Source organism: Pseudonaja textilis, chromosome 8 (genome assembly GCF_049901715.1).
Source record: "Pseudonaja textilis isolate UNSWEBS1 chromosome 8, rPseTex1.2, whole genome shotgun sequence".
NCBI lineage: Eukaryota > Metazoa > Chordata > Lepidosauria > Squamata > Elapidae > Pseudonaja > Pseudonaja textilis.
Genome location: NC_141997.1, coordinates 46,719,040 through 46,738,255, shown reverse-complemented (window position 1 = coordinate 46,738,255; position 19,216 = coordinate 46,719,040). Strand labels below are relative to the sequence as shown.

At 40.4% G+C, this 19,216-nt stretch overlaps 1 protein-coding gene across 1 annotated transcript in view; it reads right to left on the bottom strand.

Moving 5' to 3' along the window:
• Positions 1-19,216, bottom strand: part of DIAPH3 (diaphanous related formin 3) — a 106,002-nt gene that overhangs the window by 51,048 nt on the left and 35,738 nt on the right. The window contains exons 18-24 of the mRNA XM_087938039.1: positions 17,489-17,581; positions 15,911-16,005; positions 15,257-15,358; positions 11,629-11,868; positions 9,214-9,343; positions 6,796-6,919; positions 972-1,137 (exon numbers count right to left, since the gene is read on the bottom strand). Of these exons, the coding sequence (XP_087794165.1) occupies positions 972-1,137; positions 6,796-6,919; positions 9,214-9,343; positions 11,629-11,868; positions 15,257-15,358; positions 15,911-16,005; positions 17,489-17,581 (950 nt within the window). The remainder of the gene's footprint in view (positions 1-971; positions 1,138-6,795; positions 6,920-9,213; positions 9,344-11,628; positions 11,869-15,256; positions 15,359-15,910; positions 16,006-17,488; positions 17,582-19,216) is intronic.

Genomic DNA, 19,216 nt, shown 5'->3' with positions numbered 1-19,216 from the left:
AAGGATTTTGGTGTAACAGCTCAACAATTGAACAATAAGCTGAACAGGTCAATCGCATTTTCTTCCAGCGAACCCAACTCCCATGCTTCCAGAAGACAACAGCGATAAAGCCAGTGTGGTGTTGCCATCAGGAAAGCTATAAAAGAATGCCTGCATAATCTTCAAGAGTTGAGTACAGCCTGGGGTGAGGTCTATGACAATTCTCGCCAACAGCCAACTTGCTCCAGGAAAACCCGCCATGGCCAAACCGCTGTGGGCCAATTTACCATGGGCCAAAAGTTACACTAACACCAAAGAAATAGTGGCCTAGATTCATTGAAGAAAGGATGCAAAACAAGGGACAGAAGAAAATGGGAATGACAAAAATTAAAATCATCGTCATCATCTCCTTTTAATAACTCCATAATCCCTAGCGGGGTGGAATCTGGGCAAGTGAATGGAGCTGAGTGTTTACTGGCTGGATGCCTTTCCTGTCACCAATGCGGAGTTATATTCAGCAGATATATTCTCAGCGTGCCCAGAGAGAGAAGTATCTGCCTAGGATTGAACTCTTAGACCGATTGTGAGGCAAGAGCTCCATCTCTCGGCCACTGCACCACTTATTTTAAGTAATTAAATTGAATTGTTAAATTGTCGCATGGCGGGCTATCCCGCAGTATGTTGGCCACAGAAAGTTTCCCCACGGTGTGTTGACTGCAGCGAACGGTCCCATTCCCCTTGGGGTGGAACGGAGCAGAAATCTAACGAACGGCATGTTAAAAATAAGACAAAACACAAAAGGACAAAAAGAAATGCAAATAAAGCGTAGACTGACTAGATTAACAGGATCACTCGCTAAATACCCAACTGATTAGAATTAAATACTATTCGAGGGCAAAGATGAGGAATAAAACCAATCGAGGATAATAACAGAAGGACATTTGACCCCTGCTATTTCTGCGCAGCATCTCGCTTTGTTACGTGGGCCTTACCGTGAACATCGCTTTGAAGTTGCTCAAGTCGGTGAGGAATTCTTCGACCGAGACTTTCTTTAAATCAATGGCATAATATTCCATGACATCCCGGTACAGATTTTCCATGCTTTTGTGTATGGTAGAAAGTTGCTTGAACTGCTCTTTGGATTGGACGAGAAAGCTGTGCTGGGCTTGTTAAAGTTATATTCAGAGTAAAGCGGTATTACAATAAACCAACACGGAGATTTTTCAAAAGCTTTGCTAAGACTATTCACAAAGTACTAAAATGGGCAGTGCTGGAGAAACAGAGTGTATAACACGTAACTTCCACCCCGTCCCCGATAGCATTCCTCTCATGATAGACGTATGTTTAGTATCTTTTAGAAAGGATTTCTCATAGGAAACTAATGCGATCAGCGATTAGGCATTCCAGCAACTTAATAAGGGCTGTATAAAAATTATGAGGGGAAATTATTTTGATACTAAAGTGATCCAAATACAATTCTTTCCTATAATGCTTGTGGTTAGATTTCTACTAAATTGTTCCGACCCAAACCTGGTTACAAGAGAGTAAACACAAGACAAAAGTAACAGCACCACCTTTTTCCTGTTTCATTTACGAATCCTGTTTCTTCACAGATAAAAAGGCTGCTTCCAACTCATTAGGCTCCGACAAGAAAGAGCCTCGCCAAGTTTTTGCAAGGCTGTCAAGAACAACGGATAAAGTTCCTAAACAATAAATCAAAGAGTCTCCAAACACCAACTCAGATATTCTAACGTCCACCAGGCTCAAGTATCAAACTTCTTTCTCAGCCGGCTTTTATCTCTTAACGGAGGGGCCATTACCTTGCAGCCTTACTCCCAAGTCGCCGGTGCTGCTGCAGCTGCTTTTTCCTTCGAGCAGCCCTGCACGCACTGGACACAGGCTCCTCGGGGACCTCTTCATTGCTGCTGCCAGCCTCCACAATCTCCAAAGGCAGCGTTCCACTCCCCGATAGTCCTGGCCCCATCCCTGCATCACGCGCAGGCCCCTCATCTGAGTCCTCGCTCTCCGAGACCTCAGCCATCCACACCTGCTGCCAGCGAATCACAACATAAACATTATAATCCATATCTATCTAGTGCAGCGGGGAGATTTTGTTGTATGCATGTCATTAAAAATATATATATTACAAGCTTTAACCAGTAAAGTGGTTTTTTTTAAAAAAAAAAAAGAGCGTCAAAATAGAACATCGCAAATAAACATTGACTGTGTCACAATCCATCAAGCATCTTAAATCTTACTATGGGTCCCCCTGCCTTGACGCTAAAACTCAAAACATTTCAACATTGCTGGTCTGATAAAAGGCCTTATCGGAAAGTAGGAAATCTTCACAGAATGATTGATTGTCTAGGGAATGCTACTAGAAAGGACAGAGTAAGATTTTGATGAAGCATTGCGTGAATCATTTGTCCCAGATAAACTTGCCCAGATGCATGTATTTTCATGCCAACTGCTGTCAATATCTGTCAAAGCCAGGCGATGTTTTATTGAAGTTTAAAATTCTGGGAAAGGTTTTTAATAAACAATTAGGGAGGAAAAAAAATCCAAGCATGCAAATAATTCCATTGTAAAGTCTTTACTCGTGTACCTATTTACTCGTGGCAAGTGTTTAATACTTTTTTCCTATGCAACATTTTAGAAGAGTTTTCAGTACCAAATCGTTGCATCGAATTTACCAAGTTTACGATCGCATAAAACACTTCTTTTTTTTCCAATTGTAGCACTGTAGGTTTTCTTGTCTCTGCAAAATGGCATTAAAAATAAAATGGATAAAATAAAATAAAAAAATGGTTTAAGGTGGTTCAGCTTTATTTTTATATTTCAGCTCCCGATTCCCCAGCATTTACAAATTCTGCATTAAATATCAAGCTAAGAAATCAAGGAAAGGACTAGCTGTTAAGGATGCAATGTTTCTAAATTTTCACTAAATATAAATCTTCATTCTGAGATCATTTATTACAGCAAGTCTTGCTGGCAATTGGGTGCCCTTGTATTATAGAAATCTCTCTTACACACACACACATACACACTAATCATCATCATCACCACCTTCAAATGGGAGAAGTGGAGATAGGCCTCGAGATTAATCCTTACTAGTAATTAGGGTCCAGTTAGTTAATCATAGCTCTCCTATAGCCTCTCCCCATTTTTCTGTAGAACGGAGATTTCATTTCTTCCATCTCTTCCCCCGCTTTTCCTCTATTATTAGGTAGAAAGGAGGAGAATTCATGTGAACACAGTCATGTGTCTCTAAGCATGAGACTGGTTCATGTGTCTAGGAAAGAAGGGTTGAGAATATGCAACAAATCCTAAGAAAAAGCAAGTGAAATATAACATAACAATGTACCATTCTGGTCATAAAATCAATATTCAATTAAAAATGGATTTGCTATATTTAAAAAGGCCGTTCGAAATACGAAACAAGACATGCAGGCCAAAGAAAAGAACTGCATTAAAGTATTACTTGGTTGGGGTTTTTTTTTTTGGCTTTAAATTACTTTGTAAATCATATGTGCACGTTTAAGGGTAACTTCATAAACGCTTCTCAAATAATCCATCTTACTTACTGTTTAAATCCAGCATTAGATAGCAGAAGAGGTACATAAAGATTGAGAGCCCTTGCGATGGCTCTGATTTTTTGCCACCCAGGTATGACAAGACTTTTATCACCCAAATATGGTAAGGCAATATTTGAGGGGCTGTCATAGAGGAAAAGGGGGGTCGAGCTATTCTCCAAAACACCTGAGAGTAGGACAAGAAGCGATGGGTGGATGCTAGTTCAAAAGAGATCCAACCAGAATTGCTGTTGGTGAGAAAAATTAATCAGTGGATCGGCTTGTCTCCAGAAGTTCTGGATGCTCCATCACTGCAGGTTTTCAAGATATTGGACAGCCATTTGCCCGAAATTGTACGGGGTCTCCTTCTTGAGCAGAGGGTTGGATTAGAAGACCTCCAAGGATCCTTCCAACTCCGCTATTCTGTTATGCTCAGATTTCCTTCACCGTTATGTTTGCGTGGAACTAATGGTTGATTTCTCCAACATGTCCATCTAGAGCAGGGGTATCAAAACACAAGACCCACTGGCTGAATCCTGCCAGCGATGTTGTCGGATCTGGTCCATGGGGCCATCCTGGAAATTGTAAGAGGTCAGCCAGCGTGGCTTCAGCCCGGTCTACTCAGTGCAAACAGAAAACCTGTTTGGGGAATGGCGTCAAGCTGGCCACACTCATCCAGTTGACCACACCCATCCAGTCGGCCAAGGCCCCACCCCACCTGAGGTCAGTCACAGCCCTGATGCAGCCCTCAATGAAATTGCGCTTGATATCCCTGATCTAGGGTAAACCAAATGGCACAAAAAAGCAGAGCTGTGACAGGCTTGCAAGAACCTAAAACATCATTAGATGGCAATAGAAAGCACTCAGAACCTCTTTGATACCATCTGCTGGTCTTGCAAATCTAGGTGTAAGTTAAATACAACAGTTTGTGACAGTAAGATCTTAACTGGGTTGCCTATAGAATTCAAAGCTTGGGCCGTATGAAGAGCATTCACAAATGCACTTGTGATAGTGGTTTCTTTTTGTTTTACTTGACCGGTTCAAAAAAACCAAACTATTCCATTTTCCAACCATAACAAGTCGCTAGACAGCTTCTTCAAGCTATGTGGGATCATCCAACATTTGCATCAAATACACCGTTTTTCCTGTACACATTTTTTTTAATTAGCAAGCACACAGACATTACTAGCAACGGATGTAATTCCACTGTTCCCCAATTATTCTCTGTCTACAGGGAATGTTAACAGCAGGCTATTACATTTTAACAGTGTTTAAAGATCAAACCATCTGTTTAAGTGTCGTGTGTAGATTTAGCATAGAGTACTTATGCATTTATGTGAAATTTCCAATAACGTTTTGCTTTGTAAGCTTACAATGTATGCATGACTCTGTTGTCTCACATTAAGAGATATTTCCTAATACTTCATCTTGGAACGAAGTACTGTCAACAGCTTGCAATATTACCAGTTTTCCAAGGAGGGAATTGCCCATCGTATAGAACTGTCTCTTTAAAAGGAAACAAAGAACATTTCTCATTCTGTTCCATGGAGTTAGAAAGACTAATTTCCACTTTAAACTCATAACCTCTACAAATTAGAAACGGAAGAATCATTAAGCCTTGTTGACTGCTGGGGGCGGGAAGACCTTCATTGTGGTGCTTTTAGGCAAAATTGTTTTAAAATGTGAACAGGGAAACACATAAAGAAATAAAGGCAGACTAGCATATAGTTACTTCAAGCTGTTTAGCTCTCATAGGCTAGCTATACCCTTCTGGGGTTTGAACCCAGGTCACTTACATATTAGGCAGATGTATTAACCTCTAGGCCATGGGCTCTCCTTGCCTTGCTGGCTGTACCGGAGGAAGATTAAGTGTTTTTCAGGGCAACCTGGTCTACCCAAATATGGTAAATTCTGGATCGGGGCTGAAAGGCAAAAGAGGAAGCAGTATGCTCCCATATTTGGGTAGGCCAGGTTGCCCTGATAGACCAGTCTCAAAACACTTATTCTGGTACCCTAATTTTCTAAACCACAATCAATATAACTGGAAGAGTGTGCATGATTGGGATGGATGGATGGATGGATGGATGGGAGGGGAGGAGGGAGGGGTGATTTACTTTTTATACAATTGCATTAAACAATTGTATTAAACCAAGTTGCTAGAGAGACCAGAAGGAGCTTCTATACTACACCAGAGGTGATATTCAGCAGGTTCTGACCAGTTCTGGAGTTCTGGATAGTGGAAATTTTGAGTAGTTTAGAGAGCCGGCCAATCCCACCTGACTGGCCCCGCCCCCATCTCTTCTCTGCCTCCTGGGTCCCAGCTGATTGGCTGGGTCTTCTTTGGTTGCCCTGCACAGGAGAACGGAGCTGGAAAGCAGGTTAGTGGGGTGGGGAGAGAATGGGAATTTTACAGTATTCCTTCCCCTAGAGTAGGGTGGGAATGGAGATTTTGCAGTAATCTTTCCCTGCCACACCCACCAAGCCAAGCCACATCCACCAAGCCATGCCCACAGAACCGGTAGTAAACAAAATTTGAATCTCACCACTGTGCTACACCCTCTTGTAAAAGCAACCTCAGTTTTTACTAGTCACAGACCAATAGTAACAAGATGCTCAGACTAAAGGAGGACCTAGATCATTAGCATAATTATTTTGTTACTTACTGAAAATGATGGGGAAATGAAGCGTTTAGGAGCCAGATGATAGATATTTGGTAGCCCTTCATGGAGGTGGACCAACCCCCCAAAAAAGACATTTTATCTGCTTTACCTATTTAGTCAATTCAGGCTTTCCCTTCCACATAGAGGCACACAGGACTTCCTTTATAGGTAAGAAGCGAAACCAAAACAATACATATTAAAGGAACCTAGCAGAAGGACGATTATAGGATAGTATATATCATGCAATAAATTATTTTAAATACTCTTCAAAAGCTTAGGGAAATTAATCAAATGTTATTTGTATAAAACACTAACCAGGCTTAGCTTAAAGAGAATTCACAATGGGCAAACTGAACACGTTATATCTCAATGGACAGTTCTCCTTCAATTCTAATAAAACCGCTATCTAACGCTCACCCGATGGAAAAAAGCATCGTGGATTTTAGATTATTTGTAACTTAAATAGCCAAAACTAGTGTCGTCAAAACTGAGGAATATAAGCGGAGTATAAGTTATACAAATACATTTAAAATATATTCTGAAAACAAAGCGCATCAGTTATTTAACAACAGCAAAAGGATATGGACATTTTTGTCACAAATTTGTCATGGGGGTCTTCGGGTTGAGGAAAGGTCTCCAAATCCTTCCCAAGTTGTTTGATCTGCCCTTCCATCTGTTTGAGGCTCTTTTCCAAGCTCTCCACTGAAACTAAATGCATGGGACCACAGAGAGGCACTTTTAATTATTAATAGTTTTTTAAAGGATGAGATACACAGCCTACTCCAGTTTCATAGCATAAACAAGTCACTTTAGTCAAAATAAGATAATGCATGCATTTACTATTTCAAGAAACCTTTTCCATGGTCAATATAGGATTATAAGCATTCCTCGTGGAAATTACAAATTGAATGATAGTAAGAATTCTATCCATGGAACTCATTTCAAAGGGAAAAAAATATTTTCTAAAGAGGTCCTGGGTCTAAAAAATTATTTATAACTTGCAAATATATTATTATTACTATTTCCAGGACTTAAATATAACCAATAACATACATTTGGCCAGAGGTCTTGACTTCATGTACCCAATAATTTGATCTTATTCCTAGAACTATTTCAGATCTTACAGTTGACCTGTTAGTTCTAGTAACTTTTTCCCACATGGTTACAAGACGGTTGTGTCTGATCCATGTTCCTAAACATCTAATTCTTTGAGCATCAACAAATTAGAACTTCACATTTCCTTATCAAAAAATCGCTTATATCCTGAGCTCTCCTGTAGTACCACTATCTCTTTCAAAGGGATCAACCCATGAGACCAAATGGCAACGTCCATGAGATGCCTGCAACTGTAAATAGAGTTAAGAATGTTCAATTAAAGAAACCAACCAGAATGAATATAGAAAACTCCTAACATTGATATGCAGGCCAGAAAATTTTCTCCCAGTACTAACATACTATTACATGCTTTTTTTTTTTTAAAAAAAAGGAATCTAATCTCCAATTTTATTTGCACCAGGACACATACAAACAACAAAGAGACCCTCAAAGTGTTTCAGCCCTCTGGCACTAATAACCATGGGACATCTAGACATCTTGTTTGACTGCTTCGATAATCGCATGCTATTCCTTCTAAAGGTGCTTTTTTTCAAGAGGCATCTGGACTTTCTGTTTTTTCTTTAAAGACGTTTCCCTTCTCATCCAAGAAGTTCCTTCAGCTCTGACTGGATGGTGGGGAATGGAAGGATTTACACTCCTTGAAGACAGCTGGTCATTTGCATTCTTACTGAGAGTCGTTGAGGCCACTTGGAGGTCTTTCTGTGTCCTCAGGGTCACCTGAGTGGTGCAAATGAGCGTGGAGCCTTCTTGGAACTATTGAAAGGTCGTAGATTGAAGATAGATGTCGTAGATTGAAGATAGATGATGTTGTATCCCTCCCCCTCAGTTGAGAGGGCTCTTCAATTTTGACATAGATGGCCTCTTTGACCCCTCTTTCAAACCAGCTGTCCTCTCTGTCCCAAATGCAGACTTTGCTATCTTCAAAAGAGTGGCCTTTTGTCTTTTAAATGGAGCTGGACTGCTGAATCTAGTCTTGATTTGGGTTTGTTCTCCTACGTTGTTTCCTGTGTTTATGAAAATCCAGTTACCTCTTGAAAAGGCACCTTTGGGACAATCATGACCTGGATGACTGAGAGAATCTCCATAGACACTATTCCTTCTACTTACAGGCATTAAGGAGCCTCTGTGGCGCAGTGGTTAGAGTGCAGTACTCCAAGCTACTTCTGCACCCAGCTGCCTACAGTTTGGCAGTTCAAATCCCACCAGGCTCAAGGCTTCCATCCTTCCGAGGTGGGTAAAATGAGGACCCAGATTGTTGGGGGCAAGAGGCTGACCCTGTAAACCACTTAGAGAGGGTTGTAAAGCACTATAAAGCGGTATATAAATTGCTATTGCTATTATCATTCAGCTGCTTTCTTTCTGAATGAAAAGCTAAGATAGAAAAACTTCATGATTGGACAACAACACAAAAATAATGTGTCTGCAAAGACTTTCTCGGATACGACAAAGGAAGAGGAGTAGAACAAACGCAAGGTTTTTTTTTAAAAGGCATGAAGATAGGTGAAATCAGATTTAATTTCCTAAAACTTGTTTTTTTTTTTTTTGCTCTGGCCTTGTAATGATTAACCTTTTATTTCAAAGGCATGCATGGAAGCCCTGGAAAATATTTTAATTCCCCAGTTTGCTGCTTTTTTGTATGGTAACACTCTTGTACTCAGGATGGTGTGATCTGAAACATAATCACTTTCCCACCCCTCCTCTCTATTCCCTGTTAATTTAAGATAAGGGAAAGTCATCTTGAACAAAATAGAAATAACTGTGAATGGAAATTCACGACTGTAGGCATTAATGCATGCTGCAAAGTTAAAAATTCTCCATTCGGAAATCATTCAATGTGGCCAGAGAGTTTAACAAAACAAAACATAAATATCAGTTTTAATACAGACCTCTGCTTGCTTTGTCTAAGTGCTGCAGGTCTTCAAGAAAAGTCAAAACGTTCGGGTATTTTTCTTCACAGACTTCAGCCAAGAAGTGAAGCAGTGTTATCGTCTGATCAGCTGATTTGGTATCCTTTAACTAGGCAACAATAAATACATCGCTAAAAGAATTAATATAGTTCCGTTTCATCTTATTACATCTAACTTGGCATTAGATGGAATACTGAACTTAGACCGACAAGTTAAACATGACTTGGGATGTAAAAGGGTCTTAGAATGGAGATAAGCTATAAGTGTCTTTGACTTCTATCAGGAAAGAAAAGAGGTTGTACGTTGAGAGATAAATTATGACATCTAACTTTAAAATTCAGCTGTGAGGATGATATTAAGGTATCCATCATAACTTGACCCAAAAGGCACATATCCAGCTAGTGGCATACTATCAAGGGAATCAAAGTAGACAATATGACATGTGCCATCTTAAATACAACATGCACACACATATACACATTGTGGATGCTATTCTATCAGGCAGGTGTATTTCAAATTTCCAAATACTTGGAGCTTTAGAAGTCTTAAAGCTTTCAGACAGGGACTAGGGGTGACATGAGAGCAGTCTTCCAATATCTGAGGGGCTGTCACAAAGAAGAGGGAGTCAATCTATTCTCTGAGTCCAAAGCACCTGAGGGCAGGCCAAGAAGCAGTGGATGAAAACAAATCAAGGAGAGAAGCAACATAGAACTAGGGAGAAATTTCCTGACAGTTAGAATAATCAACCAGTGGAACTCCTTGCCTCCAGAAGTTGTGAATGCTCCAACGCTGGAAGTTTTTAAGAAGAGATTGGACAACCATTTGTCTGAAATAGTATAAGGTTTCTGCAGGGGGAACAGCGGGGTGAGGCAGTTTGGGCTAGAAGACATCCAAAGTCTCTTCCAGCTATTCTATTCTGTTCTATTCCATTCCAATCCAATTCTACTCTACACCTCGCTACTCTATTCATATCTTCCTTACATCAATCCATCATTTTCTATCTTCTGAAGCCATTCTTGATTCCAGTATACCAGTTCATCCATTATCTTTTCTTCTTTTAGCATCTCACTTCTCGCCTTTTGAGGATCTTACCAACTCCCTATCTACAGGTTAACTACTGCTTTCTCCTTCCTCTTCCTCTTTTTCCATTTGGTCTTCCTTCATAGGTTGCCTTGTGATTTGATCCTCATTCAATCTCCCTACATAATCAAAGTCAACTAACTTCTTTTCTACTGGACATTCACTCCTGCATTCAATCCACATTTACTTAGCATCTATTCATTCTTGACCCTACCTGTTATTGATAATACACACTTACGCAGTAGCCCATCTATTCCGCTTTCGACTAACACGACTTTCTTGTGACCAACCAAAATTCTACAAAGTGGGCGTATGTGCATGTTTATCTCCAGTTGTGTTCCGTTTTGTGACAGTCATTCCTCACAAATAATCGCATGGACTAGCATTTCTGGCTTTTTAAAACTTCTCCATTTCCCCAACCTTAGTAAATGCTGTCTAGTTTTCCCCTACCCCACATATTTGCTCTAGATAGGCACAGCATTTTTTAAATCAAAGAAAATAAGCATTTTCTGCATTCATTCTGCTTCACTGGATGAGAAACACAAAAATTAATTGATTTCATGTGCAAACTATGTTGCGGTTGGTAGACAGAACAGATATTTACATCTACTTTATTGGGGGGGGAAAGAATATCGGCAAATTTACATACTTATAATTATTTTACTGGGAAAGGAAAAAAGATAAACAGCACCAGCGAAACATCAAGAGTTGGAAGGGACCTTGGAGGTCTTCTAGTCCAACCCCCTGCTTAGGCAGGAAATCATACATCACTTCAGACAAATGGTTACCCAATCTCTTCTTTAAAATTTCCAGTGGTGGAGCATTTACAACTTTCGGAGGCAAGTTGATCCACTGATTAAATGTTATAACTATCAGGAAATTTCTCAGTTCTAGGTTGCTTCTCTCCTTGATTAGTTTCCACCCATTGCTTCTTATCCTGCCCTCAGGTACTTTGGCGAATAGCTCGACTCCCTCTCCTTAGTGGCAGCCCCTGAGATATGGGAACACAGCTATCATTAAACTAGACATACCCAGTTCCTGCAACCGTTCTTCATATATTTTAACCTCCAGTCCCCTAATCATCTTTGTTATTCTTCTCTGCACTATTTCTACAGTCTCAACATCTTTCTTACACCGTGGCAACCAAAACTGGACGCCGTATTCCAAGGGTGGCCTTACCAAGGCCTTATAAAGTGGTATCAACATGATCTTGATTCTATCTCTCTGTTTATGCAGCCTAGAACTGTGTTGGCTTTTGGGGCAGGTTTGACTGAAGCACCTGATTCCACCCACATAGACTGTTGAAATACTTACTTTACATAAGGAGCAGAGGTTGTACCCAAATGTCTGTGCATTGCGCGATCCGGCGTTCATGTAGTTTCCCATTAACAGGACCAGTTCCAGCAGCTGACTGAAGCTTCGGCTCTCTTTGATCTCTTCACAGGCGGTGCTGACAGCCATGATTTCGGGCTTGAGGTTATTCACTTGCTCCTCAAACTGCAGCTTAAAAAGAATGGCGCTCAACCGGGGCCGCAGTCTCGTTACGCTGCTCATCTGGTTGAAAAGAGAAGAAGACCTGCCTTAGACTTCACGATTTTGTACCATCTCGAGATAGATGTGACCGTTCTCGATAGATCTGGAGACTGGATGGTGTAAATGTTGTGAAGGAAGGACTCCCTTCCCCTCGAGGTAAGTTGTTAAACATTGCAGTTGATGGAGCTATTGTTGGACTGCAAATAAACGGCCGGCATAACTAAACACCGAAGGCACATGGAACACACTTACCTTCCCACCAAAGTGGTCCCTATTTTTCTACTTGCATTTTTACATGCTTTTGAACTGCTAGGTTGGCAGAAGCTGGGACAAGTAACGGGAGCTCACTCTGTTACGCGGGGTTAGGGATTCGAACCGCCGACCTGCCGACCTTTCTTAATTAAACAGTGTGTTGTCTGGGTACAAATATTTTTAGGAAATAATAATCAAGGTGTTTGCAACAGTGTTCATTACATTGGTATTAGTTCTATAATAATAATAGTAATAATCCTTTCTTATCTTTTTAAACAAACTTCCCTTGTATCATTAATCCTTTTGTTATATCTACATGATTCTAAGGTCTGTTTTTATTGGCTAACCATTGATAAAATAAGCCCCATGTCAAAAAATATTCAGTTTCTTCCTTTTCCTTAATTGCAAGTGTTAGTCTAACCATTTCTGCACATTCTAATATTTTTAACATGGAAATATTCTTAAGCATTGAAACCTGACAGGAGACCAGCCCATGGAGAAGTATCTTGCAGGCTTCTCTATGGATAAGTACACCTGTTTCAACATCTAACCTCAAGACGATGCTATAGGGCAGTGATGGCTAACCTTTTCATTGTTGCGTGCTGAAAGTGTGCGTGCCTACATGCCTGCACCCATAATACAATGCGCACTCAACCCCACTGCCACGGGGCAACCCTCCCACCCCTGGGCCCGGCCGCCTGCGCATGCACATCTCCCGCCTGCGCGTCTCTCCCTACGCATGCACAGCAGATACCCGACAATCAGCTGGCTGGCAGGGGGGCGCTCCGCATGCGCGGTGGATTAGTTCCAGGCGATGTCCTATGTGCCAGCAGAAACAGTTCTGCGTGCCACTTCCGACACGCCTGCCATAGGATCGCCATCATGGCTATAGGGCATTGCATGCTACAACAACCAGACACAAGGACAGTTTTCCCTCCCATGCCACCATTTTGCTAAACAACTAATTCCCACAACACTGTCAAACTATCTAGTAAGGTTGTATTACTATTCTTCTTATCTTTCCTATTAACTATCTCCTTATCTTCTTAGGACTCCAATTTTGTTGCTTGTATCTTACAATTTTATATTGTTTTATTTAGTAGCCTAGTATAATTTATGTCGATCACTTATTTAGTATCCTATGATGAAGTATTGTATCATATGATTTATGATGACTTTGATCATGATTTATCACTTGTTGCTTGTATGTACTCTGACAGCTTTTGTACCGGAGACAAATTCCTTATGTGTCCAATCACACTTAGCCAATAAAGAATTCTCTTCTGTTCTGTTCTAGCCTATGTTTTGTGAGTGGATCCATAAAGTAGGTTTTTTTAAAAAATGCAAACAGTTTTTATTTTTATTTTTTCATTTTTATTTAACTTCTCAGTGATCTACAACCCATGTCAAAAAGCCTATTAACCATTATTACAATCTTATTAGGTTTACAGGCTGACTTTTATAGATTATAGATTTTACTCTCATGGGAATTTTATAGTAAATACATTTTATGACTATGCATGTGTTAATCAGATATTAAACATCTCCTAGATATCTTATAGTAAGTTAGTTTTATGTTACAATCATCTAACATAGCTGTTGTAGGCTTTTTCTGTGTTAGAGAAATATGTTATCCCCTTGAGATTAACTTTTATTGGACTACACTTTATGTTGGATAAAGAGAGCAAAATAAAATGAAGTGATTGATATATCACCCTAACAGATGCTTGTTTACTTAATGTTTTTCAGGATATCCTAGTTGCTATAGCACTGGTACTTTGCAAGCATCAAGAAGAATATCTAATAGGTTGTTGTGCAGAATGGTTTCAATTTCAGTTCATTTGCACCAACTTTGCAAAAGACAGACCTGGTCAGTTATTCAGAAACAGGTGTTGTCATGCCCCAGCATGTAACCTTTATATACTGTTGTTGTTCTCTAGCCCCACTTAGTGGCTGGAGGAACAAATATGCCCCAACACATAGGAACTTTATAGACTATTGTTGCTCTCTAGCTCCATCTAGTTGCTGGGGAGACAAATACCAGTATATTATATTGTTTGAAACTGACATCACCCCTTACCCATCAGCCCGCACTCTCAAAACAAGTGCATGCTGGGAAGCCAGGCTCCATTTCCTTTAACATTTGGAAAAGGCAAAAGCACAAAGAAGAATCCATCTTAATCTGTGGCACATGGTCATCGAAGGACGAATTCACATCCCACACACATCACATTGCTGGTGAGATTTAAATTGCTTGTATTTAATCGTTATGTTCAGAAGTAACATACCTTGTATCTGGTTCTCATTGTATGTATTCCTATTTTCCCCAGTTTCACCATATCCTGTACTTTCAATAAAACATCCAGACCTATGCCCATGGTCTGTTTTATTGGAGGATAGGTGAGTCGAGCCGCATGTCGAGCTGCACACAGACTAACGTGCAGTGAGGACAGGACAGAACAGGTGTTTTCTTCAATGTTATGAAGCCTCTTAGGAACCTAGTGGCTCAAGTGGTTGGAACGTTGGCCGAAAGATTAGCAAGCCCACGTTCGAGTTGAGTTCCCATCCTTCACTCCAGCTCCTGCCAGGGACATGAAAGGAGCTTCCAACTGGGCATCCCCAGGGCAACGGTATTGCAACCGGCTAATCCTTTCAAACAGAAGCGAGAAGCCTTTTTTTCCAGTGCTTTGGACAGCACAAAGGTTTAATATATAATTATTAGGCATTTACTGTCATACAAGTCTTAGTATATTATAGAAGACTCATTCTCTTGTAAATTATTTTAAAAACATGGTGAGGTTGCCTCATACTTTTTTGCCTCACACTTATAATTAGAAATTGAAAGGCAAGCAGAACTCGTTAGCATAGCAGTAGAAAGAACAGAGGCAGAAATTCAAAAATGTCAGAACACCCTCACTCATTGTCTGGTTGACAAGAGCAAAGCCTTAAAATTCCTCCTGTCAGGAAATTATTTTTTAAAGTTAGTTAAAAGTAATATCAGAAAGTTAGTGCAACAGAACATTAACTCATTCCTGACTACCAGTTATCCAAAAGAAGCAAATAGAATACGATACAAAATTCACCGAAAAGGGCTAATGTTTTTTTTTAAGAATATAGGATCATAAAACCATATTTTGAAATGAATCCATCTATTTACCACAATGGCAAACTGCTCCGGTTCAGACAAATCCTTATATTCATTCTTCAACTTGGATAATTCGTTGAGTTGTTTTTGGTCAGGAAGATGCTTTATTAAATTCTACATTTCATGGAAAGATATAAAATTTAAAAGTTCCTTTTTATTTTCACTTAGAACTGGTTTGCAAGTCTTTATATTGCAAAATTACTTGCACAGAAAAAAAAGGAGATAAACTTCTCTTCAATCTCATAAGGCAACAATGCCAAAAATAGACAGTTAAGGAAAAAGTATTTATTATTAAAAAAAAAACCAAGGACCCCATTAAAAATCCTAAGAAATAAATGTCAAACTAAGTAGGCTATTTTTAAACTGTCCAACTGCCCTATCTTAGAGAAAACTGCTCATACACAGCCCGAAGGAAACAGTTATCAAGCATTAAAAGGTCCATTATCTTAATTAAAATGGCAAGTATAACAAATACAGACGGTATAATCTGCCATCTTTGATGATCATACCAAACTGTACTGATGTACAAACACAAAATTATGACTTGGCTGTGCATGTAACTTGTCTGTGACTTTCGTATAATTTACTACAAGTGTGATAGATTTTATGAAGATCTAATTATTAGGAATACTTGTTTATAAAACTGTTAAAATCAAATTACTGCACCTGGATCATGGATTCTGACAGCTGGGTTTCATCTATTTCCAGAATCATTATTTTTATTTCTTCATAAGGTACTCGAAAAGACCCTAGGAAAATAGCTAAAAACACACATAAAGGCATTTCGGTATGTTGGGTTTTTCTTATTTGAGAAGGGCAAATTAAGCACTTGGAAACACTTCAAGCATTAAGGTGTTTTCAGAGAGAACGTTTTTGGAGGTGGGGCCTGATTAGAGCGTTTCTTTCTGTGCCAGAACCAAGCCTCACATCTGCCTTGCGGGATAAGAAAGGCCTGAAAAACAGGATGGATGGATGGATGAATATGAGTTAAGAAGAAAGTGTGGCTTCCAAACAGGAAGGGAGGGAAGGAGGGATGAGAGAAGGAGAGAAGGAAGATAATAAAAGGAAGGGAAGGAGAAAGGAAGAGAAATGGGAGGAAGACGATAAAAGGGAGGGAGAGGACGGAAGTAAGGAAGGGATGAGAAAAGAAAGGGAGGGAGAGTTGAGAGAAGGAAGATGATAAAAAGAATGGAAGGAAGAAGATAAAAGGGAGGGATGGAAGGAAGGGATGAGAAAAGGGAGGGAGGAAAGAAGGAAGGAAGGAAGGAAGGAAGGAAGGAAGGAAGGAAGGAAGGAAGAGGACTTCAACTGTTATAATAGTAGGAGTGACAGAATACTGATAGCAACTAAGATACAGTGTACCGTTGGAGGAGAAGTCATACTTAGATTGATGGCATTAGGAATTTTGAACTCCTCCCAGTGCTATCAGAATGAACCTCATTAAGATAATATGGGAAGGAAGCTAAAAGCTGTTGTCCAGGTCCAGAAATGTAACAAAATCGGCCCTTAGTAGGCTTGGACATGCTCCTTACTTGGGATGGGGTAGGAGAGAGGCCTGCTCATTTTTTAACAGCTTTACAATCCTCTTTACTAATCTCTTTTACTATGGATTTTTTGTTTTTTTGCACCCACCTTCCGAGGGGAGTCTCTGATCGCAAATAAATAAAATTATGTAATAGGAGTAATAAATTTATCGTCTGACACCGCATCAAAACCAAACTGAAATATAAGGAGGAGGGGAAGAAAAGAATAAAAGGACACAAGATGAAAACAGGAGCAACGAGGAAAGAAAAAAACAAAGAATATTCACTGAATAAAAGTGGGAGTAATGAAAGATACAGACCAAAAAAAAAAAAAAGAATATTAACAGAAAAACAGAGTGGGAAGGGACCTGGTAGATCATCTAGTCCAACCCCCCTGGCCCAAGCAGGAAACCCTACACCATTCTGGACAAATGGCTGTCCAGTCTCTTCTTGAAAACCTCCAGTGATGGACCACCCACAACCAAAAGCGAAATCAGCTTTTATTTAAAAGTGAACGCTAAATGTACAGGAGATATTTTCCAACTTCTTCTGGGCCTTCCTTTTCAATGCTCACAATGATAACATCCCTTCCCCATTCACCCATTGCTTGGAATTGTTTCTGTCAAAGCCGCATTACAAAGTAGAACTATATGTAATTCCGAAAGTAGTATTAATGCTCAATTATTATTATTCTTTTTCCAAACAACAGCTATTTACTTACAAAGGTTTTGTGCGATCTTTGGATCCAGGATTTTCAGTTCCTTGATTCGTTTTTTAATTGGTTTCCTCTCTTCAAAGCCGTCATCTTTTTTCACTGTCAAGACAAATGGTGGGCCAACATAAAAAATATTTATATCTAGCTCTATACCCGTGCTCTGCTATGAAACTATGTGTTTGGGCTTAGTTTTGGGGGAAGAATGCAACCGAAAGGGAAACTCCTCTCCTCTGCTTGTGTTTTGCATTTGGAAGAGATTTCTTTTCAGGTGGAGAGAGGGAGTAGAACTCCTTAGCATCAGAGCGTGTTAATAATAATAATAATATAGGATATACTAATCCACTGATGGTCATTTTGAAAAATCCTTTCTTAGTGAACCCCTAGAAGCCAAGAGGAACATACATGCCAAATTTAAAGTTTGTAGGCTTTACAGTTCTGGAGATTTTGTGATGCGTGAGTGGTATTTCACTTCTATATATAGAAATATTGCACTTGCGTAGTATTTCAGCTTCAATGTGGTTTCAATGTAAGTACTGAAGTTGTAAGTGCTAGGGTACAATTCATTCCATTCAGGTTTTACCAATTGCTGATGAGGCATCTATAGAGCAAAGGTCCCCAACCTTTGCGGCCCAGTTTGGGGGCAGGAGGGACACTGGAACGGGGCCATGCGAATGGTGGGCTGGCGCACAACATGCGCATAAACAGACAGCTCCACTCAAGCAAGAGAGAAGCTCCTTCAGGCTTCTTCTGTTGTGGTTCGCCGGTAGCCGGTGCAGACAGCAGCAGCGGAATCGGACAGTGAGGAAGAAAGTCAGAGAGTCTGGAGAGGACTTGGATGAGGGTCGAGGCAGAAAGAGTTGCATTGTGTGTAATCCTGTTTCTATTGATGTCCATTTCTATAATCCTTTTACACGGGCATAAGGGAAACTAGTATTTCCCTGCTGTCTCCTACTGAACGGTGTGTTGATTCCATTTGTTAGATTTTTGTAGACACTTCATCAAGAGATAGTGTTGTGGTTTGCTGGCAGCCGGTGCATCCGGCTGCGGAATCGGACAGTGGGGAAGAACAGGGACCAGTCAGGGAGTCTGGAGAGAACTTGGACGAGGGTCCTGCGTCCAATGCAGAGATGGAACCAGGACCATCTGGGAGTGGGGTGCTGCCTTCACAGCCTTCGGAATCTGGCAGCAGCAAGGCAGAGGATCCAGGGGAGCCTGTTCCCAGTGCGCGTGTGCACAGGGCTGCTAGAAGGCGAGAGCAGATGAAACAGAAGGGGTGACTCGGGAATAAGGCTGGGAGGTGATTGCCCCTCCCATAAGAGATAAGAGTCAGGCCTAAATGATGAAACCTTTGCAGGAAGCAAAGTAGTTCAATCGGTTCCAAGTCTTCCTTGAAGCGCTGTGTATTTTGGTTGTTTTTTTCCTTGTACTTCGGTTGGTTTCTTTTTTAGCTAATTTGATACTTCTGTTTTTCGCAGCACTTCACAGAACTCAAAGGTGTGTGCTTATTTTGGGGGACTGTTTGGAATTAATTCCGTCTGGGAATGGAAACAATTCCCAGCGTTGCAATAAAATAGCTTTTGCTTTTAAACCAAGTTTGTGAGTAATTACATTTTACGAAGCCTGGGTCAGAACATCTCCACGCCAAAGAGATAGAAGGCCTGAAGCAGCACAAGATCGCTCCCCCAAAGCCTTTCGTCCGTTTGCAAAAGCTTTTTGGCGTGGAGAAGCCTTTGG